This window comes from Oryzias latipes, chromosome 4 (genome assembly GCF_002234675.1).
Source record: "Oryzias latipes chromosome 4, ASM223467v1".
Classification (NCBI taxonomy): Eukaryota; Metazoa; Chordata; class Actinopteri; order Beloniformes; family Adrianichthyidae; genus Oryzias; species Oryzias latipes.
The window spans coordinates 27,433,899-27,461,541 of record NC_019862.2 but is presented as its reverse complement, the minus strand read 5'-3'; the positions used below and the strand labels follow the sequence as shown (position 1 = coordinate 27,461,541).

The 27,643-nt window shown below is 43.2% G+C and overlaps 1 protein-coding gene and 1 long non-coding RNA gene across 5 annotated transcripts; one reads left to right on the top strand and one right to left on the bottom strand.

Moving 5' to 3' along the window:
• Positions 1–295: 295 nt before the first annotated feature.
• Positions 296–26,842, bottom strand: tp63 (tumor protein p63). Of its 4 annotated transcripts, none has more exons than XM_023954479.1 (14): positions 26,596–26,842; positions 23,239–23,370; positions 23,033–23,162; positions 12,700–12,951; positions 6,413–6,599; positions 6,225–6,340; positions 5,911–6,020; positions 5,690–5,826; positions 5,370–5,452; positions 5,156–5,280; positions 3,074–3,219; positions 2,742–2,889; positions 1,709–1,802; positions 296–1,611 (listed from the first exon to the last, which is right to left on the bottom strand). In XM_023954479.1, the coding sequence occupies exons 1-14, from the start codon at positions 26,649–26,651 to the stop codon at positions 1,315–1,317; spliced, it is 2,013 nt and encodes a 670-aa protein (XP_023810247.1). In that variant the 5' UTR covers positions 26,652–26,842; the 3' UTR covers positions 296–1,314. The 4 variants fall into 4 exon arrangements, with proteins under 4 accessions (XP_023810247.1, XP_023810248.1, XP_023810249.1 ...); XM_023954480.1 differs by having other exon boundaries at positions 5,702–5,826; positions 26,596–26,840; XM_023954481.1 differs by lacking the exons at positions 23,033–23,162; positions 23,239–23,370; positions 26,596–26,842 and adding an exon at positions 16,355–16,543.
• LOC110014978 lies at positions 5,892–7,665 on the top strand. Its single transcript, XR_002873202.1, has 2 exons — positions 5,892–6,050; positions 6,203–7,665. It is a non-coding gene; the product is annotated as an uncharacterized LOC110014978 (long non-coding RNA).
• Positions 26,843–27,643: the final 801 nt, after the last annotated feature.

The following is a 27,643-nucleotide window of genomic DNA, read 5'->3' as shown; positions in this document are numbered from 1 at the left end:
TCTTCACTGGTGTCCATGGATTACATGAAATCTTTCCACCTTTTTCCACCTTTGTCATGGTAGGGAGAACACGTCAATGTAAGGGTGGGGTCTTCTAAGATACCACAAGGGGTTACAGTGCCTAGGATAGCACAATGGATAAGTAAAACAGACTGTACCTGTACACAGTGAGACCATGATGTGGAAAACACAAAATGAGGATTAGTCTATCACCCCAATGCAATCACCTCCCTATCCGTAAAAAAAATCCCTACCTCATTGTGAGCAATGTAAAAAAACCAAACTGACACAAAGAGATGTTGACATGCAATATTGCAAAGTGGTTATTTATTTAAAATTCATATCAAAATACCCATGATAAAATGCAACATATATACAATATACAAAAATAATCTGGGAAACGGGGCTGGCTTTGGGCTGATGGCTGCAGATGAGCATCATGTCGGTTTCGTTCACAGGGAAATCAGGTGCTTCTTTTGAGGAGACTATACAGATTTATGTACATTTTGATCAGTTTCTTTGGGTAGTCATCGTTAAGAAGCATTCCCCTCAAACAGGCGTCCTGATTCATAAAAAACAAAAAACTAACTTGGCATGAGCTTGACAAACAGCCAAAAAAAAAAGCAAAACATAAAAAACCAAAATCAAAGCCCACGTTTACAGTAAACAATACTACAAAGATCAGTCAATACCCTTTAACTGTAAAAACACTGGGTCATGTAAAGCCTACATATTTAAATGGCTACAAGAAATGAATTCACTGAATCACACATTCTTCACAACCACCTGCACATCATGTACACACACACGCGCGCAGAAATCCAAAAAAAAAAGATGGATCCAGTCACATAATACTCTTTAAATGTATAAAACCAATGTCATTTGTCATAAAAACAAAAGACAAAAGAACTGACCGGCTATATGAGGCCATAACAGTGAAGAACATAAAGTAAACTAAATTACACTTGCTATGGTCCACAGCAGAAATGTAAGCCCGAATAAACCCTCTGTTTCCAGTCATGCTATGCTTGAAGGTGATTCCTGAATACTAAAATACACAAAAAAATATCTAAGCAACGATGAAATACTCAGCATTTCTTAAGTGCTCTCAAGAAATTTCTATAAATGCGCCTCTCCTCGACAACATCATGTGCATCTTCTGGGATCTGGAGCACAAGGATGGAGATAAGTGCGTTTGGCCGTATGTACAGCAAAGCGTGTACACTGAGAAGGTTTTCATTTGAAATGTTTTCCTCGTGAAATGACGGTATGGGACGTGGTGGGGCTGGTTGGGGTGGGGTGGGGAGGGGGGAGTCACTCCCCCTCTTCTTTGATGCGCTGCTGTTTGTTGCGGCGAGAATCCAGGTCAAAGGAAAAGTCGGACCACTCGTCGCGTGGCGGGAAGGAAATGGTCTGGCGGAGGGTGAAGCGCACTGCGTCGATGACGCGCTCCCCCCGGGCCTCGGCGGCCCCCACGCTCACAGTGGAGGCTCCACTGGTGGTGCGCACTATGTGAGGAGGGGGGGAAAAATCCATGGCCTGTCGGTGCTCCATGATGCCCCTCCAGATGATATTCTGGAACTCTGTAGGGATCTTCAGCCTGCACAGGTCCTAGTGGTCATTACACAGGGGAGCGTTAGTACTCGCAGGGGGAGCCACTCTTGTCTCTAACCCAGCATTGACTCGTGTTGGATAGGCAAGGGCTCACCTCCAAGTTATAGTTCTCAATCTGGTAGATGTTGCTTAGACCCTGTGCTGTGAAGTAATCCAAGCAGCCTGCGCAGCCCAGTCGTACGAGGAAACTGCAAGGAAGCAAGGAGCAGATGCCGCTTTAGACTCTGACATGTATTTCGCAGCAGACTTTTATTTTTTACTAACATGTTATCAGAAAGGTTTGCATCTACACTTTGGGTGGATTCATCTTCTAAGGAGAGATAATATCTACCTAAAATGCCAGAAAAAGGACAACTTTCATTTTTGAAAGCTGAACAAACGTGGAATGAACTTGAATGTGAGGAAATCTTATTAAATCTTAGGGATTAAACAGTTTATTTTACTCAAGATTCAGTTCAAGTTCAAACCTCTTTTTTTGGGTCATGGTTCTGTTCTGGTTTGACTTTTGATTTGTGTTTTCAAAAGTGAAATCTTTTATAAAACCTTTTTTTACATTTGCAAATAAGCAAAAGTGGTTGGTTAAAACTATGATGTAGAAAAAATTGTTTGACTCTTTTAACGTAAACACCTTGAATGCCCACAATTAGAGGGTTCAGTTTTGAATCGAGAACTGTTGCATCCCTAATGAAATCCTGTCAGACATTTAAATTTACAGGGACCAAAGGCAATTTTATTAAAAAACAACTTAAATTCCAAAAACATTAAAAGAAAAGCCAAGATTCCACCAGACAGTACAGTTCAGCTCTGCTCAGTGCGGCAAGGTTTGGATCGTTTTTTTTCAAAGTTTTGTGGACGTTATGTGATTTCTTAAAAGAAAAAAAGGAAAAAAAATCAGAAGCAGGTTTTGGTTGAAGACCAGTCAGCATGATGTTAAAGTGACTGATCTGCTGCACAAAAACAGTAGTGTGCATGGCCTAATTGTTTGGGAGCCGTCCCGCACACGCAGTGCAAACGCCACGCTGCCAGTGTGACACCTGGGTGAGCCCTGGGCTGCCTGCGTTTCCTAGGAAACCGGAGCGAACTGTGTGTGCTCAGTGGAAATCTGGCTTCAAGCTTTGCTGAGGTACCTGGCGATGCTGCTGTCCATGGGGTAGGGAGGAGGGGGGGTACAGTGGGAGGAGGGCACCAGGGGTAGCTGTGGCTGCAGTGCGTGTGTGGGGCTCAGTGAACTCATGTCAGCGTTCATGGGGATGTGGGGGGCCATCATGGGAGTCACTGCAGAGACAAAAGGAGCTGCGGTGAGCCCTCCGACACTGTTCCTGCTTTTACGACATAAAAGCTGGCGGGGTGTGTGGGGGCAACGCATTTATACAATAAGCCCACAAGGTATCTGACGACTGGCGGAGGTGGTGGGGTCATGGTCTGGGACAGAGAAAGAGGACTGAAGGAGCACACTTACTGTCAGTGAGGCCTCCTGTCATACTGGAAGGGGTGAGCGTGTTGCGCTGCTGGGGGTTGATGAGCTGGCTGACAGACGGCAGTTTGTTCACTTTGCCAGGGGTGGGGGAGGTGGAGCCGAAGGAGGGCTGAGATGGCATGGAGGTTCTAGGGTAACAGACAGGAGGGGATGGGGTGTTAGTGACACCCTCAGGGCTCCAAACACACACACACACACGCACGCACACACACACAAACACCTCACGTTTTCCATCATCAATGACAAGAACCAGTTTCAACCTCCAAAAAATCAATTTATTATGTTCTGACAAAAGTTCAGAAGCCTCCAAATGAAGCGTCTGTCTCAAACAGAGTGGTCACACAGAGTCTGCTCCGTCACGTCAGAAGCTTCTCATCCAAGCGAACACAGTTAAACGCACACAAACTGCTCTGCAGCGAACTTAAAAAACATGACCAGCACTGGGACATACTTTGTCAGTATCACAGTCTTTTCAAAGAGTCCAGCTCCATAGACAATGCAAAGGCTCAACAGGCTTAAATAAAGTACGTCAAGTATAATTTGGGGGGAAAAAAATCCGGCTCGGCTCCAGTCCAGCTTCAGAAGGACTGGAGGGCAGAAATGTTCCAAAGCTTCACAAAAAGCCTCGACGCTGTGAGATCAAGTGGGAGACTGAGGGGGCCGTCACATTCGGCAACCCTGTCAAACGCTCACACTGACAGAACAAAAGCATGCAGGTAACAAACTAAAAGAGCTGAGCAAAACGACGGACAAGGAGGCTGCAGCAGCAGCAGACGACTCAAGAAGACAGTTGAAATCCTCGGAGCAGAAGATGAGCAGATATCAGAGAAAGTTGACCAAAAAGTAGACAGAGGGAAGGTCCAGAGGAGGAGGAGGAAGAGGGGGAGGAATGTGAGGCGGCTTCAGGAGGAGCTGCAGCGCCGCCTCTGCTCTCCTGCAGGCTTCAGGAGCTGGCTACCCAGGCGGGCTTTAATCAGGCTGCAGGGAGGAACCAGAAAGAAAGACAGAAAGCAGAAATAAGGGCTCACTAGCAGAAGAGGAGAAGGTCCCAGAGAGTTTCAGATATCAGCTGAAAAAATTATACTCTGAGGGAGAAAGAGAGGTCCTCACAGAGTCATGTCACACAGCTGAGAATCACAATAAGTGCACTGTACTAACACCATCTACCAGGAGGTGGCGCCAGACACACGCAGGTCTTTTTTTCAGGCTCAGGAAAACAGGGTGTTGTCTTTAGCATGAGTAAAGATAGGAGAAAGATCTGGAGGAAATATTTTCTTAAGGAAAAACTATAGTTACAAAAATAAGGAAGGAGACACAGTGGAAAAACCCCAAACTGTCAGATGATCCAGGTACAAGCTAAACATCAAACAAGGCCTTTCAATCCCATACGTTTTTAAACTTTAAAAACTTTTTACAATCTAAGATGAGTTCTGGAAACATGTTTTTATGTTTAGCAGCACTGTGTTGCCAACAGAAGCGACGCAAGCATGGCCTCCAAAGAGTGAGGAACATAACATAAGCAGTAATTATCATCCCAGCACTTCTTCATTGCTTTAAGGAAAAGGGTGGGTCGAAGCAAAGTTTGCATGAACATGTGCATCAGAGGCGCTTTTAATTATACTGCAGTTAATAGACAGAGCTGCAGATGCTCTTTGCTGCTGTTGTGCAAACCTGGCAAAGCACCCAAAGGCGTAACCATGTTTTTTTGGAAGCGTCTCCTTAACAAAAGCGTAGCCAGGTTCACTTGTCACGATTCATCAGCTTTGGCTCGTCTCCCATGAGAGGGCAGAAGAGAAGAAAAACAGCTCGACTTAATTCGAGGCTTGTCCTCTGTGGCAGCCAGCATTCAGCAAATTCTGAGTAAATTCACTGAACCTGCTGATGACAGAACTACACCCAGTCCTGACCTCCAGATCCTGCTTTTCTAGATAACAGACACCACTAAAACCATTCAGGCCATGGCACTCAGCGCAGTGACATCTACAGGTCAGTCATGAGTTTGTCCTCATTCCAGGACAAGCTGCAGACTCCCGGTCTGGGGAGGGGTTCCGGACTGGTACTCACTGTTTTTGAAGGAGATTCTGCTGCTGCTGTCTGTACGACTCTATTGTGTGCTGGGGCAGAAACTGCATGAGCTCCAGGGATTCTTTGATTTTTACCAAAATCTCATAAATTTCACGGCCTTTGATCTGTAAGGGGCAGAAAGACGGAGAGCCGTGAGTGAGCAGCCCGGGACGGAGAAGGAGGCGATGAACAGAAGCAGCAGATGAACTCTTACAGGCAAACAAAAGACCTCCTCATCGGTGGATCTTCTCTTTTTGATGGTGGACATCTGTATGCCGTGGGAAACTTGGCGATAACCTGAAAGAGGACAGCAAAGACACTGAATACAAGTAGCCATGTGCTGGCAGAGACAGTCACCCTGAGCAAGAGGAGGGGGAAACAGGCGAGGAAGCAGGCAGGCGGGGCGGTGAAGAGTGGCCAGCGCACTCCGAGCCACAAGGGTTAGTGGATGCGGTGGAGGAGGCTCCTGGACACGGGCAGCATGTCAGGTGAGACAAAGCTGGACAGCCCGCCACCAACCCCAGCACTACTTACGGCGTTTCGTACCCTCACTGCTCTTTGATGCGTCTGTTACGTGCTGCTTGCGGATGCTGTCCTCGTCCGCCTTTCTGTCTCGACCCGGGCAGGCGCAGATCCTGGCCTCGAAGCAGCGGCGGCCCAAAACCTGTCCACTGGGAGAGGAAGGAGAATCCGTGAGAAACTGGAGGTTTGAGAGCAGCTCAGGACGATGAAGAAGAGACAAAAGTGTGTCTTACTCTCTGGTTTCCAGGGTGACGATGATGAGGATGGGGCGCCGGTTCATTCCTCCCACACAGCTGGAGTTGCACATGAAGTTGTACAGGATGGTGGTAAATTCTGTCCCCACCTGAGGAGGAGGAGAATACCCACAGGAAGGGTGAGCAGATATGAGGCTTTAGATTGAGCCATTAATCCATTTTGTGTGTGTGTGTGCATCTGTGGAAATGCTGCTTCCTCATGGATGCTTAACATTTGACAAATAAGACCCCCTAAGATGTCTGGAGGCTTTTAAATGTCTGTCTCTTACAGGACTTTCATTCATGCTGCTCACCTGAGGAGGCTCGTAGGGAACCAAGACGCTCTGTCTTCCTGTGATGGAGTCCTCCAGGTACTGGGCGTGGTTGTTTCCCTCCACTCGGATCAGATGGCTCGGAGGTGCGATTTGGCCTGGAGGCAACATGAGCTTCGTTATAAACAGCTGAAGCTGGAGGATAATCTGGAGAACTGTGAGGAACCCACCGTCATTAAACTCGCGGCTGAGCTCGTGGTTCGGGCAGCGCTTCACCACCTCAGTCACATGCTCGGCTTTCTTGTACACTGGCATGGCCCTGATGACGGCTCCCTGCGGCGGCGGGGTCAACACTTTGATCTGAATGGGGCACGTCTTTGCAATTTGGCAGTACAGCTTCTTCAGGTCTGTTGAGTACTGAAATATGGAGAAGAAAACAGAAATGTGACTATTTGCTAGGAGGAAAAAAAACCCACATTTTTTTCCTAAATTCTTGGAGAAGTTTTGATCTGGGCAACACCTGTTGGCCCGATTGAGCACTTCTGCTTTCCCTGAAGCAAAAAAAAAAAAAAAGGTTAAACACAACACTGTGATTATGATCCGCTTAACAAAAACAACACCCGTGCAGGGTTTGGTGCTACAAGTGTGTATTAAGCGACCTCAAAGATCGCCTTCAGGACTTCCGAGGCACGCCATAAAGTGGACCCCTCCAGGAGCAATTAAACCAGCCCCGGCTTTCATCTTCAATGGGGGAGCACTCTGCTGAAGCATCTGATGGCCACTTATCATCCAGAGCAGGGCCTCTGAAGTGGCTGGCTGAGTGCAGGAGCCACAGAGGACGGCTGCTGCCAGAGTGTGCGGCTGCTCCCACAGGCTGGCAGAACCAGCAGTCACACATAATGGATGTGCCTTGATCCCTGGCACTGTTGGAGCTGATGAGTAGTAAGCCACCAGAAAGACGGAATTGTTACTAATAGGCACAACCCAACTGTGTAAACAAAGCGTTGAAATCAGTGCTGTGTAAGCAGAGCTTTAAATCCTCTCTGTGCAGGAGACACAGGACGGGGGTGGAGGGAAATATTTCCCTGTCAGGTTTATTTCTGGGGGAAGAGACGTGAAGATTGTGAAAAACTGCTCGCGGCTGCATTTGACAATAATGCAACATAAAATTCCACATTTATTCAATGTGGTTTCCGTGAAAAGGAGCTCATCCCAGTACCTGTCTGCGCCGATTTTTAAATATTACTCAAGCTTGCCACAGACATTCCCCCCCTCTGCTCCCCAGGCACAGCCTTTGTCTTCACAAGGACACACGTAAAACAGCTTTTCCTTTCCCAGCTGCGTGTTTTTGGCCGGGCACGTCACCCACGGACAGAACGCCCTCGTAAAGCAAGTGGAACGGCGTAAAACAAGAAGAAAACAGTGTTTTGATTTGCCGTTTGTGCATGAATGTGTGCAATTAAAGTGATCCAGACTAGAACAGCCCAGGCTCTGTTGTGTGAACGTCAACACAGTGGCTCAACTGATTCTTCCTCTAAATCAAAGCGACTTTACAAAAAAGAAAAAAAGACAAATGGCGGTGCTTGTCCTCTCACTCCTAACCTGATACTCTCCGTGCTCCTCTGTCAATCAGCTAAATGAGCTGGAGAAGCCAAGCAGGGGAAAGAGCTAAACACCGAAGAGAGGGGAGGATTAGGAAGCAAAAGGAAAGGAAAAAAGTTGTGTGTGTGTGTGTGTGTGTGTGTGCGTGTGAGCGTGTGAGGGGTCACCGTGTGGAGTTTTGAATAATTACGCAGAACATTTTTCCTTTTTTTTTCTTTTAGCTATAGGCAATAATAACACAACTAGATCTAATCAAAGACGTTTAAAGCAAAAACCAAAGTTTGTTTAGAAGATATCCCTCTATGTCAAACCCACACAGCAGAGAACCATCCCTGCCCTCCAGCTACAAACTTTGAGCACACAACTATGTGCTGCTGGGGCTGTGTTTGCAGAGTGGGGAGCGCAGGAGTTGCTGCTGCCTGCTGAAAGCAACAAGCTAAAGCCAACAGTGTGCAGGGTGGAGGACAGCCAGTTGACTGATGGGATTCAGTGGCTCACACAGGGTGCGGCGCTCAGGTGTTAACGTGTAATTATGGGCCTTTCATTGGTCGCAGTGTGAATTACACAGTCCAGGAACGCACGGCGCACAACGCAGGGCCGCTCCATCACAATCATTTGAAAGACAACTCTTGTTTGCGAGCTCCCATGTGACACGATTCGGCTGACACACGTGTCAGAGGGCCATGAAAACCGGAAAGAGGATGAACTCCGACAGCACGGTGCAAGAACTAGGCCACCCGTGCACAAGGAGAAATATCTACACGATATTCTAAACTCCTTCATCAGAGGATCTGAACAGAGGCTTGGACCGTACAGCATTTGTGCCGTTTTACTTTCCAAATCCTGCAGCGCTCGCACACACAAACACACTTCCTGCAGTGCAGGTTGGGACAGGCCCACAGCTGAAGCCCTCTTTTCTCCCTGACAGGCGCTGCGGGCGCATGCAGAAGTCAAGTCCTGACAAACATCAGGCCTTAAACAAGCGTCGTTTGGCGCCTCTGGTCTTGTCTTCTTCATACCTGACATGTCATGTCATGCCTGCGGCTTCTCCCAAACCTGTTTAATTCAAACATAATTCAAAGAGATTGTTTTTTTTTTCCCTTCACTCTTTTTCCTAAAGTTAAGCACCAGATTTGTTTGAAAAACCCTTCGGAAAATGGAGTCTAACTGTATTTTTTAGAGTTTAATTTTGTCAATACTTTTTATACTAATCTGAGAAATGCTCCGTGCGTTGAGCCCTTATCTCGAGGATCTGATCTCAGTGATGGCTCCTGTCCCGAGGCTGACCTGTACGCTGCCTTGTAGCTTCATGTAGACACTGGGGCGGGGGGGGTTCAGTGTCCTAAATGATGCTTTGACTACAACTTTTTCTATTTTAACTTTAATGGCATGAAGTGCATCTTAAAGCCAAACTCACTGAAAAGGGGGTATTAAAGCCTTTTTTGGTGCAAGCAAATTTCACAAAAGAAAATAAGTATTTGTTTAGATTTCCTTGTCAAAGGCAATGACTTGTTCTCCTAAATGATTTCCAACACCTTTATGCCATTTCACTGAGGTGTTACATTGCATCTGAAGTAACAAAACAGGGTTGGGCCTTGGTGGGAAAAAACAATAATGGACCCTGGACTGTCGGAATCTGTTTTTCCATGACGCCTGTGGTAAAATCGAGGAACTATCATAAAAACTTTTCCAACTCTGCCTTAAAAAAAATCCCTTTGCCTTTTCCCATCTGTACCCTTCAGGGCTTGTCTTGGCTATGATGGGCGAGTCGTGACAAGCTTCTTGACACAAACAAGTCTCAGCCCCATCTTGTGAGGCGTGGGACGGGTCCACAGATGTTCCTGGGACAAGCTGCGTCTTGCTACCTTTCGCTGGAACACTCTTCTCTTTTAAACATTCACAGGCTCTCCTCCTCCTCCTCCTCCTCCTCCTCCTCCTCCTCCTCCTCCTCCGGCGCAATGTGAGATGTAGCCGTCAAGCTTAACTCTCTCAAAAAGACAGAGCCCACTCCAAGAGCACAGAGTTCAGGAAAGAGCCACACACTATTTACACAAGTATTCTCTACAGGTCCTTACTCCATTACTGTAATCCCCCTAAGCTCCAGAGCATCCCTCTGATGGCTCAAACTATGACATTCTTCTCCTTTGACTGTGTGGTGGCAGTCTAATACACAGGGCAAACACAAGCTATCTTCACCCTCACAATAATGGCATCTCGCCCCAACAATGGCTGATGCACTTGCAACAGCCCATTAGTTGGTAAAGCAAAGAAGATAAAACATCCCTGGGCTGTGTATTCATTTGACCTGGCCGAGGGATTTTTTCTAACTGAAGTATGGAGGTGGGAACGTCAGGGAGACAGCGGGAGTGCCGGCCAGGAAACTGTGTGGGAGGAGTTCTGGGAAAAGGTTGATGTGTGCATCTTTTTTTTTTTTTTGAGTCGGTGTGTCACAGTCATGCTAGACAGGAAGAGGTTAAGGTGTGGGTAAGGGATTAGGTGTGTCTCCGTAAGAACAGTCATCAAAAAGTACAGTACACAGTCTTCTAAGTCCCATGGAAGATCCCGCAGGTCTTCAAAAGAGCGCGCTTGCAGATCTGTGACAGAGAAAAGCCATGCTAGTTCCATCGACAGCAGTGCTGTGCCATCAGTCCATCAGTCCAGCAGTTGAGCTTTTGAGCTGCGATTATGGGGGCTTTACAAGAGATCAGGTGAGGGAACCTCCTTTGAGATGAGAAGCAGCACTTCAGTCACGGATCTTCAGAACAAGTTAGACCACTGCTGTAAGCCAGAAAGAATGACTCTGAACCACCAAGGAAAGTCATCAGACCAAGAAAATAATGCCTGGCTGAGGATAAGTCAAAAACTTTAATGCGTTTTGTATTGGAGGAAGATGAGTAACAGGTTCCTTTAGTGACAGTAGAGTCAAAACATTTGGAAATCTAGAAAAGAACTAAAATTTTCCAAGGGAGCCAGCATTTCTTCACCAAAAAGTACCATTAATGAGTATTTTACCAAATAAACTTTAAACCTTTAATCTGTTTTTTATTTCCATCTTTGGTCCAGCAATTTTCTTGCCTAACAATAAAAAAACATGCTTTATAAAGAAGTAAATGTCAAACCATTTTTAAAAATGACACAATGGTTGTACTGATGGAAGCCAAACATTTGTAGCAACAATAATAAGCAGTGAACCAACTTCCTGTTGGACATGTGCAACGCACATTGACGTTTGATGCAATGAGAAGCAATGTCAACTTTTCGCCATCAAGACGGAGTAATCCAACCAGCCTTGCGTCATGTGTTGTGACTCTGGGACACAGTCTGCTCCACTACATGTGTTTGGGATGGCCTGTGCTGGGGCGTGCCTCTCCACAAACCACCCTCCTCGCCACCTCACAGTTGAACAGAAGACAAACACTTTTGTTTTTGGGCTGTGAAAATGAGACGGATGAGTATGCAGTGTGGGAATTGGGTAAATGTCACAATCCCACAGTTGGCGTGGCCGAGACGTGAAGCGAGCTCCTCCCTGAGTGTGGAAGGAGCAGCCAGAGTGAGCCGCGGAAAACCTGCTGAGCCTTTATCTGACACAGGGGACTTACAGCAGTAATGATGTCTCATTCATGATGACAGTCGCTATGGTAATGCAGGTCCATTACGTAATTATCACACGTGTCGCAGGAAGCAGGTGATGCAAGACATCTTGTGGCAGCTAGCGCTCATCTTTGACAGCACAAGGACAGCACTGAGAGCTTTTCTACTCCCTTTCAGAGTCAGTCATTGAGCGTAATACTCGGAATTCTGAGTTGCAGATCAATAAGTAAGCAGGCGGAGCAACAGCTGTCGCTCAGTTCTGTTGTCACACTTAATGATAGAGCTGGACTGGCTGGTTGTGTCGTTTCACTGAGGATCACATGGTGACATCTAGCTGCACAGGGAATCACCACACCTGGAGCACAGCCTCAACATATTTACCTTTCTCATCAACATCTCAGCCTCTAAATTTGAGCTTTGAAAATAAATAAATAAATAAATATTTTTATATACCGTATATATATATATACCGTATATATATATATATATATATATATATATATATATATATATATATATATATATATATATATATAACATGGAGGCATGTTAATTAGTAAAAACACTTAAATAAAGTTTGCAAAGTTTCAAGGATAAATGATGAAATCCAGGAAGTGGAGGTCTGCCTTACAAAGAAATGGGAGTGAAGCTCCCCCTCTTTGTCTGTCAGCAGCGGTTTAGTCCTGATTTCAGGCTCTCGGGTGACGTCCTTCCTTGCCAGATGTAATTGTGCAACACAGAACTTCAACGTACACCTGAATTAGCCTGAAGCACTGACAGCCAGTTCAAAGGTAACGTTTCCTTATCTGCAACGCTCACAAATTACTCACACCATGACAGCTTCTGCTCCCATTCTCACATTAAAACAAATCCCCATCAGTGCTCATGCACATTTTTAAACTTTTAATATTTACATAGTCAATTTTTGATAATGTAATCACACAGGAAGTGGCACAAATAATATTACTTTGGCTTTAGACAATTTGATACAAACATGCTTTTCTTTTTTTTACAAATGTGTTGTTTAACATTTTATGTGATCTGGGGGTTTTATGCAAGTTGTATTTTCTGCAAATAGTGCAACAAAATGAACTTTTCTTGATTGTTGAGTGTTTTATGACATTTCCATCTTAAAATAAGACAGACAGAAAAAGTCCTGAGTGCAGCAGTTTGTTGAATTTGTCGCAGCACTTGAGGTCAAACTTTGTGATTCTTTTTTTAGGGACATTATCCAACACTATCAAGGATCTGGACCCAAACTACTCTTAGAGTGTAACAGAAAGTGAGCTCAGAGAGAGGATCTTTGGCTGGTGCAGATTCTTACCGTCCAGGTGGCAGATTTCGCTGTGCTGGACTGCTGGAAGGACACGTCAAAGGAGTGCGGCCCGGCGTAATCTGTGTTCGACGGGATGGCCGGCGATGGGGACAGGGCGTCAAAGGTGGAGCTGGGCTGGGCGTAGGGTGACGGGGCGGTCACGTTGTTCTGAGCGTGGTCGTTGTTGTACGGGCTGGTGGAGGTCGAGCTGCTCTGGATGTTCTCCATGTTGTTCAGGAGTCCCAGGTTTGTGTACTGTGACTGTGGGAGGGAGGGGACAAAACCACAAACATGGTTACAGGAGACAAGTGAGACGCTTCTGATCTACCATTAAGGAGCAAATGAGATTCTTGATAAAGAGCTTGGATGATAGAGGACATTTACATGTAATTTATAGTGGAAATGAAAAAAAAAGATCGGAATTTACGCAAGAAAATAAATGAACGGTCACTCTCCCATCCATCCTGAAAACTATTCTGACAGGAGGAATGGAGAATCTGCATGGAGAAAACACCTGGGTGGGAGCCAGGCCCTTCGTGCTTGCTCTGCCGGCCATTCACTCCATTCCTTTCCATTTATAAACACCACATTCCTAGAAGAGGTGCCGTGTCTGTCACTCTTTAGATGGCCATTAATCCCTCCAGGGCCTCTTGTTTATTTCAAGCATGGCTGACCACAGCTGTCCAAATCACATCCATCGCACTGCCAGGTGTTAATGCACCGCGCACTGACCGACATAAAGCGGTTTTTTAGGTACTAAGTTATTATGCAGTGTTGTGGACTTTGACAAACCCACACGGACTGAGACAGACTTACACAGTGAGACGGACACACCTGACCGAGGTCATCTGAGTCCATCTGAGCTTACATGTGCAACAACACCACAGGATTGGGCGAGGACAACTATGTGGGCAGGACGGCTCAACACCCCCCCCCGGAAACAATGACACCAGAGCTTATGAGAGCCAGTCTGAAGAGCAATTATGCTAGACATGCAGGTGTTGGAGGACAAGTGATGGCTGCATCCACAGACAAAGACGGTAAAAGCTCGGTTTTCCTGCAGATCCTTGAGTCTTTAGCGGAGAGGCTTCCTCAAACACTCGCTCCCTCACAAAGGATCTATTATGCACAGATTTTAGGAGTGTTTCACCTCAGCAGACTGCAGAAAAAAACAAAGAGAAGGGGTACCACCATGAGTGGTCCACCTAAAAATAACCAAACACATGAAGAAACGGCATCAAGCTTAAAAAGAAAAAAAGGGCGGAACAGAGATCCAAGGATTACCCAAGTCTCCTGTTTGAATGGCAGCTTCCCGTAAATGAGAGTGACTGATGATGATATCAGAGATCTTTTGAACTGGGGTGTATTTCCAATGAAGCGTTCAGGCAGTGAGATCAAAGCCCCCCCCCTCCAGCACCTAATGCAGGCAGCCGATATCGTGGAAGTGACAGGCACCAATTATCAATTCCAAATTATTGTTCCAAGGAAAAGCTGATGGTGGCCAGAGATCAAACAGAGATGAAAGCGAAGAGAAGTGCCTCCAAGATGGTCAGAAAAAATGCAAGCATCAAAAACACAACTGAGGATAAAACCATAATTGACCAGTTAGACCAGCAGAGTCTCACCTGAACTCATTGCTTTTAATGTTCAATTGACCGGAAGGAAAGTGTCAAAGCTTGAGTTTTTTTTTAATCCAAGTTCTCTTCATTTCCTCTAATCAGATCTTGTTCCACTATAATACAGTAACAGTTTAATCATCACATTAGCAGCTCTTAAAAATTCCTTCTGTTTATAGCCCACACTGAATTTGGGCCTATGGGACGTCAGTTGATCAGCAGGAGGGCAGTAAATCAGCGGCCCCCGACGCCCAAAGCCTTGACTAAAGATTTTCTGCCCGTTTGAGGTCTAATATCGCCGCTTGAGGAGGACAGAGGCATTGTGGGCCGACGAATGGTCCAGTTTGTCTCCCTGTAATCAACAGAGATTTGATCACCTCTGAGCCTCGTGCAAACAGAAACGTGAGAACCACAACAATGTCTCGTTTTCATCACGTAGCTGTTTATACTGAAAGAACGAAACAGATAGAAGTGCTTATAACGAATTTGTGCAGCTGTGAAGGTGATGCCACAGACGGATGTGACCCACAGCAGACCTGCCCTGGGGGAGAATATCTTCCATTCCAGGCTCTCTGGTGACCCGCTGCACATTTCTAGAGCCAGCATCTGGGAGACTGTGATGAGTGACCACAGGGGAGGGAGGCATTAAAAGCTCAACAGGGCTGGGGGTTGTTGTGGGCCGGGGCGGGGGTCTATCTGTTTCTTTATACCTGCTAGGGTGGGCAGACCAGGTGATTGTATCTACATCAACATACCATTAAAGCAATTACGACCCTGGACTAAACAGCAACGCCTGGCCAGTCCCATTCTAATGGCTGCAGCGGCTCCCCACAGACTGTGGACGGGGGAACCCGATACCTCACACGCTGGAGGTTTGGAGCGGGACACCACTTAAAGACCCCCTGCTCAACAACTTGAAAGACAGCGACCTGACACACCTGCTATCTGCAACCTGCAATCTGAGAATCCATCAGCGCTCAGGCGCTCTGCATCGGTGTTGGAAATAGAGTTAAGCTGTTGAAAGGGAGAAATCCAAAGACAGCGCCAGTTTGCTGAAGCAACCAGTGATGGAGGCCTAAGAACAAATAGACTAACAGGAGGATGAGATTCATCAAGATTAAGGCCTCCCTTTAGAAAATTGATAAAGTTTTGACAATAAAATCTTCAAAACCTTTTTTTTTTTTTAAACTTCAGCTACATTTGACATAAATTGTTATAACCACTGAGTTAAACATTTAATGTTCTCCCCTTAGCTAAAAACTGCTTTGGATCTTTAAGAGAAAATGCATGAAAATCCCCAAAACATGAAAAGGTTTTTTTAACTCTTGCTGCACTGCAAACATCCATTTTTTGTTCTGGAAAGACGATTTTTGGAAAAAAAAGATTCTCATTTAACTTCATTACTAAACCTTTTTCTTCCACTCTGACTTCTTTTTATCTATTTATTTTACAAACTTTCCTATTAATCTAAAAGAAAATGTAGTCAAATCAGGGCGTATGGTGTTAAAAAAAAACCACACCTCAGTGTTTTGAATCAAAACAGGCGCCCAACACACAACGTAGACTTCCCCGGGGAGAATTCTGAAGTCTTTTACAAAGTAAGTTCTTCAGAAAATTCGATTCGATTTCGATTAAATTCGAAAATTTGATTGTCAATTTTTAGAAAAACAGCTAGAATCAGAGCCAATCAGATGTAATTAACTGCATTCCAGCCCGAAAACAGCCATTTCACAATAAGAAACCAGGTGTTTACATTCCCCTGCTCTGCAGTCTGTCACATGCACGCAGATGCGCTCAACAACGCACAAACTGTCAACGTTTAAACAAAAAACATCAAACTATAGCCTCAACGTAATCAATTCCTGTAATTATTCTTCAATTTGAAAAAGCTGCCTGTCCTTTTGCCATCGAGTTTTTGGACCATAGTTTCTTAAATAAAAGACATTTGACGGTTTGAGTAGGTTATATTGTTAGCATTTTTATAGGAATTTGACACTGATGTGTCTTTAAGCCACAGAGCATCAACGCTCGTCCGCAGTTGGTCCTACCTCACTGTACGTTGCAGTGGTCCCCGGCTCTATGTACAACATGTTGGCGCTGAGATTGAGCAGAGCTGCTGCTGTTTGCTCCACTGGCTCCAGGATTCCACAAATCTCTTCTCCTCACTCTAAAGGAGTGATGTGGGCAACAATGGCAAAGTGGACAGGCAGAAGCTTCTATGGGACCCTATTGGAAGTTCCTATATACCTGGAGGAGGAGGGTGGGGTTTAAGGAGCTACCTGTCCAATGCCAGAGTCCACACCCATCCCAAGAAGACGCAGCGTCTCCTTGAACCTCCTTCAAGAATTAGGGAAGAAAAAGAACTTTATCCATTTGGAGGCCGCGCTTAACTTTGACTGCGACAACAATAGTAGGTTTTTACGCGACCCAAAAGAGGGAAAACTGTGGAGAAAAAAAGGAATTTTTAAAGTTACACCATAAATAAGTATAAGGTACATCTTTCTTAAGTAAATTTTTGTCACAAAAGCTAAATTGGGAGAGAGGGAAAAAAAAGTACAAACGGTTGTTAAATGCAACTGTTTTTTTTTCCCCCTAAACGTGATCAATCAGTGCAGAGAAAGAGGGACGAGGCCATCAGGCTGCAGACTGACTGCTGCCGTTTGCATAAGAATTGCTCCTCTCTCCAGGTGATCAATAAGAAAGAGAAGGCCTCAGAGAAACAATGCGACTCCTTCACATCACTTGTATCTATCACAGACGACTCTTGTAGATCTGTTTTGGAAACACAAACTGTTTCTCAGGTACAATAAAGATTTTGGCATCGAGCAGCCACCTCCCCCCAACTTTATGTTTCATAATTTTCATTTTCACTATGCGTGGCTGCAAAGGGAAACAAAAAAGTCTTTGAATCCTGACACTATGAGAAAAATGTTTTCCAGTTTTTAAGCTGGCGGGATGATATTGACCGTTTTTGATTATAGCAAACCTCCAGATTTGTTGTGTTCTATAGTGCATTCCATGTACATGCATGTAAACTAATACAAATGTGAATCCATACTGCAGAAGGAAACAGGACCGTTGCATAAAAAAAAAAAAACCCAGGAGCAGTTTTAGGACACAAATGACTTCTTAGCACAAGGCCAGAGGGCGCACAAATTTGTCTTGTGGTCAGAAAGTTTTGTGGTCATCTGAAGACTTAAGCACTGCAATGACATGAATTTGGCTTCTCCAATCACCGCCCACGCCTTGTTCTGGCCTGAGGGCTGCATGCCCCTGCAGCTCAACCTGCTACAATATGCAAATAAACCCTTGAAAGAGCTCAATCTCAGACTTCCCTTGACAATGATGAATGCTAACAGAACTTGATCAAATAGTGTAAAAAAAAAAGGGACAAAAAGAGGCGTTCAGGCGAACTCATCTCAACTTCAGGACAAATTTCAATTAACAGCAGAGAATCCGTGAATCTGCATTATCTGAAATGCTAAAGAAAATGTTATAATAATTAAATCTGGAGTTGAAAAACCTTATATTACTGTAACAAAGTTGGGAGGGAGACTTTACTTCTCCATTGTCTGAATCAACTAAACTATTGGGAGAGCTGGCAGCAGCCGAGGATCTGCAGGGATCAACAGATCCAGGGGCTCAAACAAAAGAAGCTTTTCTACAGTTTTTCTTTTTTAAGAACCTCTTCCTAAAGTCAGGCAGATTAGTTTAGCATCAGGTGTCAAGCCGCAATAATAGGAAGGCACGGACACCTGACCTAAACCACAGCAGGCTTCTGAACAGACTGACAGGTGAGAGCAGAGCATGCGTTGCTTGGGTGGCAATTCCTAAAAATCCAGTTTCCCTAGTGCTAACACCCTTTATTTAATGCTTAAAATGTTCTTGCACTGCCATTTGTCTGCAGTGAGACGTTTGAAAAGGTGTACAAAACCAAATCATTATATCTGAGCTTTCTTCTTTATGTACACCCGTCTTATTTTTAAAGAAATCTACTTTTAAAAAAAGGTGGATTTTAGAAATTTTTTTTATAGGATACTAATCTGACATATAGGATAATTAGCTTCTCAAAGCATCAGAGCATGATGGCATTTCATTGGAAAATAAATTCTCATAGAGGTTGAATCTAAAACATTTCTCCAGAGAACTCTCTGGAACCTGCTTCCTCTCTCCCCCTCTGTGTGGAAACATTAAGTCATTCAGTTGGACCATGATGAACCCTCGGATTATGGCGTGATGACTTAAAAACCCCTCTTTATATACTGGAGGCAAACTGGTGGAGCGTTACAAAGCGACGTGCTGCACTCCTACCTTCAAAAAAAAAAAAGCAATCTTAGTAAGTAGATTCAAAGGAACAGGTCTTGATAAATCTAACAGTTCAGGCTAAAGGGTTTGTGTGATTAATATGATGATTAACATTTAGCAGACATTTTTGCAGAAAAGTAAAGTGGAAGATGGGTTGATAGAGTCAAAATAGACTGCAGAGAAAAAGAAAAGACGAAACAAACTGATCCATATCACATTGAATTTTTTAAGAAAACTCTATTAAAGTTAGTTAACAGCACTAAACTGCTTGTGTGTGACTGCGAGGGGAGTTTCATTTTAGAGTTAAGGTGAAAAAGTGTGAAGCCGACACAAACGTGTAATTAGATCTCAGAGAAGCTGTGTGTCGACAGAGCTTCTCCACGACGAAGGTGCCTAAACTCCAGCCTGTAACTGAAGAGGACCGTGGTCCAACAGCTTAACAACTGCACCTTCACGCACAGCTGATCAGAGCTTTATCTCAACAACAAATCAGCTGTTTGGGGTTAGACATAGCATTTTTTCCAGCCACCATTCCTCCTACATTCCTCCATGTTATCCTACCCTCTCCTTATCCTCTTACTTCCCCCCCTTCTCTGCAACCCCCAACCTTTACCTAGACGCATACTGATAGATGAGAGCTGGGAGCTCCAAACAAGAGGCAGGTGTTGTGTCAAGCTGCTGCTAAGCGAAAATCCACAATCTGAAGAGATTTTTCACAAAATGTAAACTTCATGAACATAAATAAATTACTCCGAGCACAAAACGGCAAACGGCGTTCAAATGTTTTGGTAAACGGGACGCCTCAGATGTGGTGGAGGGGCGGGACAGTAAACCTGCGGGTGTGTTTGCCCAATGATGCTTTAATGAAAGCAGACTCCTGTCTTGGTTAGGACTTGGGCAAGTGGCCATGCTGGCAAGCTCTCTGGCTGTCATGGATGCTGCTGGTATGCTGATCATCAGACCACGCCCACGCCGGTGTGCATGAAAATGGGTGCTGGGATTGGAGCCATTAATCACCAGTTCAAAAGAGCACAGGCCCCCTTAGGGGATGCACAGGGCAACATTACCCAACAATTAAAAAAAATAATTTGCTATTTTCTACCTCCCTGGCTGGACAACAGCATTCCTACACTGGGAGTGGAACTTCACATCATCCCAATAGTAGAACTCTCTGCAGGATATATGGCCCTTCAGAACAAGTGAGCTCAAATGGAGAGTTTCTTTATGTAATAGCTGGAGGTTTGAATAAGATGACCTCTTTTTTCCCCTTTTTTTTAAATGACCAACAATTTGATTAGAAATGTAAATTTAACCCTTGTGCTATCCTAGACACTTTAACATTGGGAGTTGGGTCATCTAGACCCACTAGACAGTGCGCTGAACCTTTTTTCTTCAATGATTTGTGAACCTCACTGGTGTCCATGGATTACATGAAATCTTTCCACCTTAATCCACCTTTGTCATGGTAGGGAGAACATGTCAATGTAAGGGTGGGGTCATCTAAGATAGCACAAGGGTTACAGTGTTTTAAAACTCTAAAAACACCACCACCAAAATGTTTTTCTCACATAAGTTAGTCGTGGTGTGATGAAAGAGAACGAAACACACCATCAAAGAGTAGAAGTGAACTTAAATTACATGAGCAGTGGGCCATTTGAGTGTGGATAAAATAAAAACAGCAACAGTATTTATCCTAAAGTTAAAAATAAAAGCCCTGAATATAAACTGAGAGTTGCAAAGGTGGAGACTTTATTCTACAAGTACATAAAATAATCAGGTTACAATCTGTTTTATTAACCCTTGTGCTATCTTAGGTGACCCCACCCTTACTTAGACGTGTTATTTCTACCATGACAAAGGTGGATAACCTGGTGGACACCAGTGAAGATCACAAATCATTGAAGAAAAATTGTTCAGAGCACTGTCTAGTGGGTCTAGATGACCCAACTCCAAATATTAAAGTGCCTAGGATACGAAAGGGTTATGCAACTGTGATCACTCTGCATAAGTTAACTATGCTAAGGTCAGCTTGTAGTATGGTATCAATGTTCTTTCAAAATTTGTGCAAGTGCAAACTAGGCTCAGAACAGTTCAAGCTAAATCCTGCCACTAGACATAAAAGCTGCCCCCCTCCCCCCACGCTTAAATCCTGATTAAAAATAGATGTTTTTAGTGGGATTTTTAGACAATAAGCAAGCTGAAAGCCAATATCCCCCTGTGTTGGGCTGTGATTCTAAAGTTGGTCCTGTTTCCAGTGGTTTCCTACTACCTTTGCTAGGGGTTGTTTTTATCAGCCATTCAAAAACGTTCGATCAAGATTGTGAACAATGAAATGCAAAAATATGTCAATTCGATCAATGGCTCAACAGAATGGACAAATGGTGTTAGCTCACACTTGTGACATCTGTATTATTTTATGTTCATTTCATCACCATATCTGCAAAAATGTATATAAAAAAATTATATTATCTAACAGATGTACCACTGAGCATTTTTTAATTAAATGAGGTCCTGTTTGTGTGTAATAATAACTGCTAGGAAAATGGATTAAATCCCAAACAATAAGCTGGTTAAAGAAAAGCAAATATAAAGATTTTTTTCAGCTAATACCTGTGAGCATCACTGGTCCATTTGGATTAGCTAATGCAGACTATGCAACCCATTACAGAACATGTGGGCTGCCTAGTAAAACCTTGTTACAATAAAAAGTATTGTGATTATGTACTTTGCATTACTAAAGCTCTGTGTTACAAACACTGGACAGGACATATTGGAGGAAGTAAGTTGGTATCCTGGAAAATCCATCCCTGATTATTAAAAAAAAAAAGTTATCTATAGATTTATGTGGGTAGTTACGGGGAAACATGACTTTTGAACACAGAAGCCTGAAACGGACATTTAGACGTTGACATAGACCTTTCATTGGAAGTGGTTGCTTGAACGCGTGCTGCAGGGGGCAGTGTGGACGCTTAAGGGAGTGCCTAGCCACCCTGCAGAGAAAACTCAAGATCGAATCCTTTCCGACATGACTCTGTGGATGTCATGGTTGGAACATAGATTGAACAGTAAATGGAGTACTATGTACTTCAGTTTAGTTCTTTTTTCAAAACTATGGACCAATTCAGCAACTGCATCACTGCAGATGCTGCTCCCATCCCCCTTGTCAATCCTTTGCTCTATCCTTCTCTCAAAATCCCAAGATACTTATACTTCACCTCTTTACACCTAAAAAATCTTTGCCCAGGGCCCTGAAACTAATCCAAACCAGTTTGTCAGATTATAGTAAAATATTTTAATCATATGGCATGATTTAACAATTGACAGAATTGGCTAATGATGGGGAAATGAAGAAAATGTTCTTGCTTCAACTGAACTTGCATATTTTGTAAAAAAATATCATACAACGAGGAAGCTATTTATCAAAATTCCCTTAATTTTCAAAATAAAACTCCTGAAAACTCTGCACACTAAGCCAAGTTACCTTCAGAAAAAGTCAAGATAGCACAGATTAAATCGAATTTGTGCTTTTTAGATGCAGTGGGACATGGAGCTGAACTGCAAACAGAGCGAAAACAATCTTACCGGTACTTTATGTACCGTAACTGCAACCAAAGTGTCCAAGCCTCAATTCATGCCCATATTTGAAATATAATTTGATAAATAATTTGATTGGAAACTATAAAGCAAGCACTGATTTCTTAATTATGTTTCTGCTCTAATATTGTTCACTTGTTGAGAATCAAAACAGTTTCTATCATCTACAAAGAGGCTCTCCTGCACAGTCATGGCACACGCATCCTTCAGCAGATGGTCTTTGTTTTTACATCATGTAGTTTGGGGTTTTTTGCCTTGATGCTGGGTAAGTGAAGAAATATATCAAAAGGTCTTTTGTTTCTGCTGGCTCTTCATGTTGGTTTGGTGTAAGGAAGAAAGCCCTGATAACATCTAAGACGAGAACAGATAAACCATTCCCTTTTAGTGGTGTGTTGAAATTCTCTGTAAAACCATCCTGGAAAAAAAAACCTACAATTTAAGTAAAAAGAAAACGACATTTTGGGTTGGCTAGACGAACAAGCAGTTTTAAATATTTTAACGTTGACATTAAGAAAACGAAACATATTAGTTTTGGATTATGCATTGAATGCAGTTTATGAAAATGATTTGAACAGGTTTGTGGTCAAATCAATCATTTAGTCATTTGCTGAGATTGGAAAATCCTAACCAATCATACCTGCTGTATTATTATATTATAATTGTTGTTTCTGTCATAAAAATATTCATTTGGGAAACATTTTTTTGGATTAAGAAAATAACTTTAGTTAATTGTTGTCTTTTGCTGTGATATCATGTCCCAAAAACGAGTATAACAGGTGAAAAAGCAAATTAGACAGTGAGACTTTCTGTGAAACCTTCATACTTACAGAGACCGTCTCATCCGGCTCATGCATGGTGATGCAGTCCATGCTGATCTGAATGGTGTTTCCTGTGGACCCATCAGTTGGACTGTCTGTGAAGTTCAGCTCAATGGGCTGGACTGAATGGATGGCGGATCTGAAACCAAACAGACCAATCTGGACAACAGTTGCAGTCTTTTTTGTTTGTTCGTGGAATTGTCTCTTCTACTTACTGGTCCAGCATATCAAACAACTGGTTAAACACATCTTGGCTGGAGAAGTCGGACTGTGCTGACTGATTTTGGGCCATGGCAGTGAGGAACGAGCTGTCCCTCCAGGACAACCGGGATGTAGGGTCCCTCAGTCTGCGGAGTGACAGTGTCAGCTTAAGTCATCATTTGGATTCAAAACTACCTGCACTCGTCATTGCGCCTTTTCTGAAAAAGGCACGTCTTAATTGTAGTTTTAAAAGTTGCTTTGTCAGCAAACACGGAGCACGAGGATTTATGTGCAGGCTGGAGATTTGACCACCCAGCCAGTCAAAGAAAGGAGGAGGAGTCCTGCTGGCACTCATTCATGAAGAGAACTTCCATTGTGAAGAAGTCAGCCTGCATAATGCTGAATATTTGTACTACACATAATGGTGATTATGCACCATTCAGACAGAGGCACCTTGACCTGCTTCCTTGAAACTTTACACCTGCTTCGGCACTCAGCCTGCCATTGTTCCTGCTGAGTGGCGCATGCTGCAGTCTGAGACAGGCGGAATTCCCCCCACAGTCTATATGATAGCGCTGCCACCACCTCTGGAATGTGTACAGCTGGACGATCTCGGTACTGTAGGTGGGTTGGCAGAGTGACCATAATCTGAAGCTGGCACTATTTTGGGCTTTGGAATTCCCCGACACTGTGTGATGACTGATATTAATACCAGACTTAAACACACAGGCATATCTAATGAGGCAAATCATTTTACTTATGCAGGAGACGCACCAGAGGGGTTGAAGAGTTTTCCCTTATGTGAAGCTTAGAGGTGGAGTTAGATATCACTAATTGATTAAGAATAGTTTTTTTCAGTATTAAGCCAAGCTGAATTAGGAGAAAAAATAAATCAACAAAAAGACATAGTAATTGCGTGATACTTTACTTTTTATTTTCCTGTTTTGAATACTGAAATAAAGTAAGGCGTGTGATTTATGCATCAATGTTGTAGGATGAAAATAAACATGCCATTAAAGTGTATGGGATGAATTCAGTAGGAAGTATTTTGTCGTGAATTCATTTAACTAATTTATAAAAGAAATGACTAACAGTGCTTTAAACAAATCATTGGTGAGCCTGTTTATTCATTTAGCTTGATCCATACTGATCTTAGCTGAACTGTGGAGTTTGAGGAGATGTGGACTTTTTTTCCAGGTCTTCCTAGTTTTCTGCTTAATTTAGCAGCAACAACACAAAAAGGCTTGGTTCAATTTAGGCAGATGTTTCCTTTGTAAAATTAGACTTACAATTATTTATACATGTATTGATAGTCTGCATTCACATAGGTGTTGGGGTGCTTGATGCCGTTTTTTTTAACTTAATTAATTAGAAATGTACTCGAATTAATTAAATGGAACTTGAATGCTGTCAGATTAAATTACATTTCAGGGTCATGACTGCAAACATACGGAGATGTGCAACTTGTCATAAAAAATCCTGATTAGATACTTACACATTTTTGTAGTACTTTAGAGATAAATGTGAGATTCTAAGTGAAAAAGTTGCTCTAGTACCAACTACAGCACAACTAACGAAACTTAACTCATTATTTGTCTGATTTGAAGATCATCAGGTTACGTTTCTAATAACACTATATTTTTTGTTAGTTTGATTCAGTAACATTTATAAAAATGATGCAACATGTTTTCAAAGAAATAGAAATAATCACTTCTCATTACCAAGACATTAAGAGACGAAAAATACCTGATCCTTTATAACCTACATATGCCTTTAGGAGTTATTTATAAATATTTATAGCACACCTTTGAAACTTTGTGCTCTTTTTTAGTTTAACAACTATAGCTTTAGTGCCAGTTACAGGGCAAACCTCCACCTGTTGGACAACATAAATGTGTAATCTTTCAGCTTTCAGAAGCTCAGAAAACATGGGTGTTTAAAACCCCATGGCCCTTACAATTACGGAGGTTAAAGTTTATTTTTAAATCCTTTTTGTCCTCCTAAAAATTCCAACATCTTATCTCTGTATTTTCCACTGAAGGATTGTTTTTGCTTGGATGGCGTTTGGGTGAATCATTTTGTCCGTTTTCTGACTGCTGTTTACCTGCTTTTTGGTGTCTGGTTACTCAGGCAGTTTTTCTCGTAGCCCGGGGCAAAGGCTGTTCAGCATCCACTTAAACACAGCGCAGCGCCTCCAGACGAGACAAGGCCAGAGGTCAGCACTAAACAGGGATGGCCATTGTCTCCCGGCAGGTTGGGCACAGCGACCGATGAAAATGCAATCAAAACAAACAGCCCGGCAGATCGCGGGGCCTTCTCCAGTGTCATTATTAATCACTTTTCAAAAGGCCCCAAACCCTTTTTGTCTCATCTGTCAGCTCTGGCTGTAAGAGGAACATGACTGCAAAACAATAGAAAGCTCCAAAGTTTCTCCTGTTTTCCCTGTTCTTTACAGAAAATGAACATGGCTAAAAAATGGATTGGATACAAAAAACAAAGCAAACCGTGTTCTTATAAATCAGAAAAAATGCTGGTCATTCAGTTTAGTGCAAAACATCAAGTAAAAGCATTTTTAGCACCAGTTAAACTTAATAACATGTTTGCTTTTGGAAGAAGCTACAACTGTCCAACAGCAGCAAACAAATTCAGCTACACAATAGAATTAGAATCACAATGTAAAGGCAGTTGAGATAATATTTTGCTTTATTTTCTTACTTCTTATTTGCTTTATTTATGCCATATTCAGCTTTATGTATTGATGCATTTTTCACATTTTTGTACACATTTTTATGTAATGTTCTATTTACTTTGTCTTGCATTAATTTTTATTTTGGTGGGACTTGGGACAGTTCGTTTTTGCTTATCTCGTTTATTTAATATAAACGGCAAGGGATTTTCACATTTACCTAGTTTACTAAACATGAACAAAAGCATTTATTTATGTAGACACATGATGCTACATTAGCAAGTGAACAAAAAAAGTTGATCAGGTTCATATATTTGCGAATTTTTTTTTTTTTTATCTGTAAAGGTTTATTCTTCTCGTCTTTAAGCTCCTGTTGAAGGATGTGACCCAATCTATCTCTTATCACCCGTGACCTCACTTTACGCACACATCTTTGCTAAAATTATGCAAATAAATATATCGCCGCTGCTGTGGATCCATGCAACAGTTCTCTGGATTTTCGCGCCCTCCTGATGGCTTCAGAACAGGTCAAGGAAGAATAGTGACATTCCCACCTTCCACCCATGGCCGTTGGAGTGAACTGGAGGGTTAACTGTATGTAGACTATGTTTAGTTTGAGCAGCCAGGTTAATAGATGTCACAAGTCGCATTTAGTAATCAGTTGGTGATGTGTAGGAGTACTTACCGATGAGGGAAGGGGAACTCTGGGTAATACTGCACGGCTTGGAAAGGTGAGTTCATGTTGTCATGGCAAACTTCACTTCAAAATGGTGAGCATGTCATAAAGACACGTGTATAAAAAAATAAAAAAAAGTGCTTGAGCTACAAAACTACCGTAAATATAACTAATGGATAAGAGAAGTATCTGTACATACATCCAAATGAACAAACAAACAGGCCTGCATTAAAGTGCCAGAGGGTACAGTGCAGAGTGAATGAGCTTTGGGAGATGTTTTGACTTTAGGCATGTTTTCTTCAGCTGCCCAACAAGTGGGAGGGGCTTGAGCCAGCTGTCCGACCAATCCAATGGTACGCTTGTACAAGATCTCAGCCGCTCTCTTGTTACTAGGACATAGATATCAAGCAACTACAGTTGACCCCTGCAACCCCCTACAGCCCCACCCAACAAATGCCCACTCACAGATCCTGACCCCCTCACTACTTGTGTCCCTCTCCATGTGTTTCTCCAGCCTTGTTCTGACATTTCCACCCAGATTCCGAAGCATCTTTTAGCCGGCGTTGGACATGCATTGTTGCGTCATGCTGCCATCTCAAATCCATTACAATTTCAGGGCATTTTTCGTCCAATGAGGCACCTCCAAACAGCAGTGGTTACTATATCTGTGCTAAAAGACATAAACATTCACCATGTGGAGCGGTGGAAAAAACTGAGACTTCAGACAGAAACACTTTGGGTCTTCTTAACCCTTGTGCTATCCTAGACACTTAAACATTGGGAGTTGGGTCATCCAGACCCACTAGACAGTGCGCTGAACCTTTTTTCCTCAACGATTTGTGAACCTCACTGGTGTCCATGGATTACATGAAATCTTTCCACCTTTATCCACCTTTGTCATGGTAGGGATAAAGGGTCAATGTAAGGGTGGGGTCATCTAAGAGAGAACAAGGGTTACACACTGAAAACATTTTTTTTAAAAACACTTAACATAGTCATCTTCCGATTTCGAGCTACATCCCAACTCACCTGCCTCTAATCTGCACAGTATGGCAAT

What these genes read in the sequence shown, in the direction of transcription:
- tp63 (XM_023954479.1), bottom strand. Translation starts at nt 26,651, where the DNA reads ATGAACTCACCTTTCCAAGCCGTGCAGTATTACCCAGAGTTCCCCTTC. An exon ending in TTGTTTGATATGCTGGACCA is followed by an intron (nt 23,163 to 23,238) that starts GTAAGTAGAAGA and finishes GTTTGGTTTCAG; the next exon opens with ATCCGCCATCCATTCAGTCC. An exon ending in TTGAGAACTATAACTTGGAG is followed by an intron (nt 1,612 to 1,708) that starts GTGAGCCCTTGC and finishes AATGACCACTAG; the next exon opens with GACCTGTGCAGGCTGAAGAT.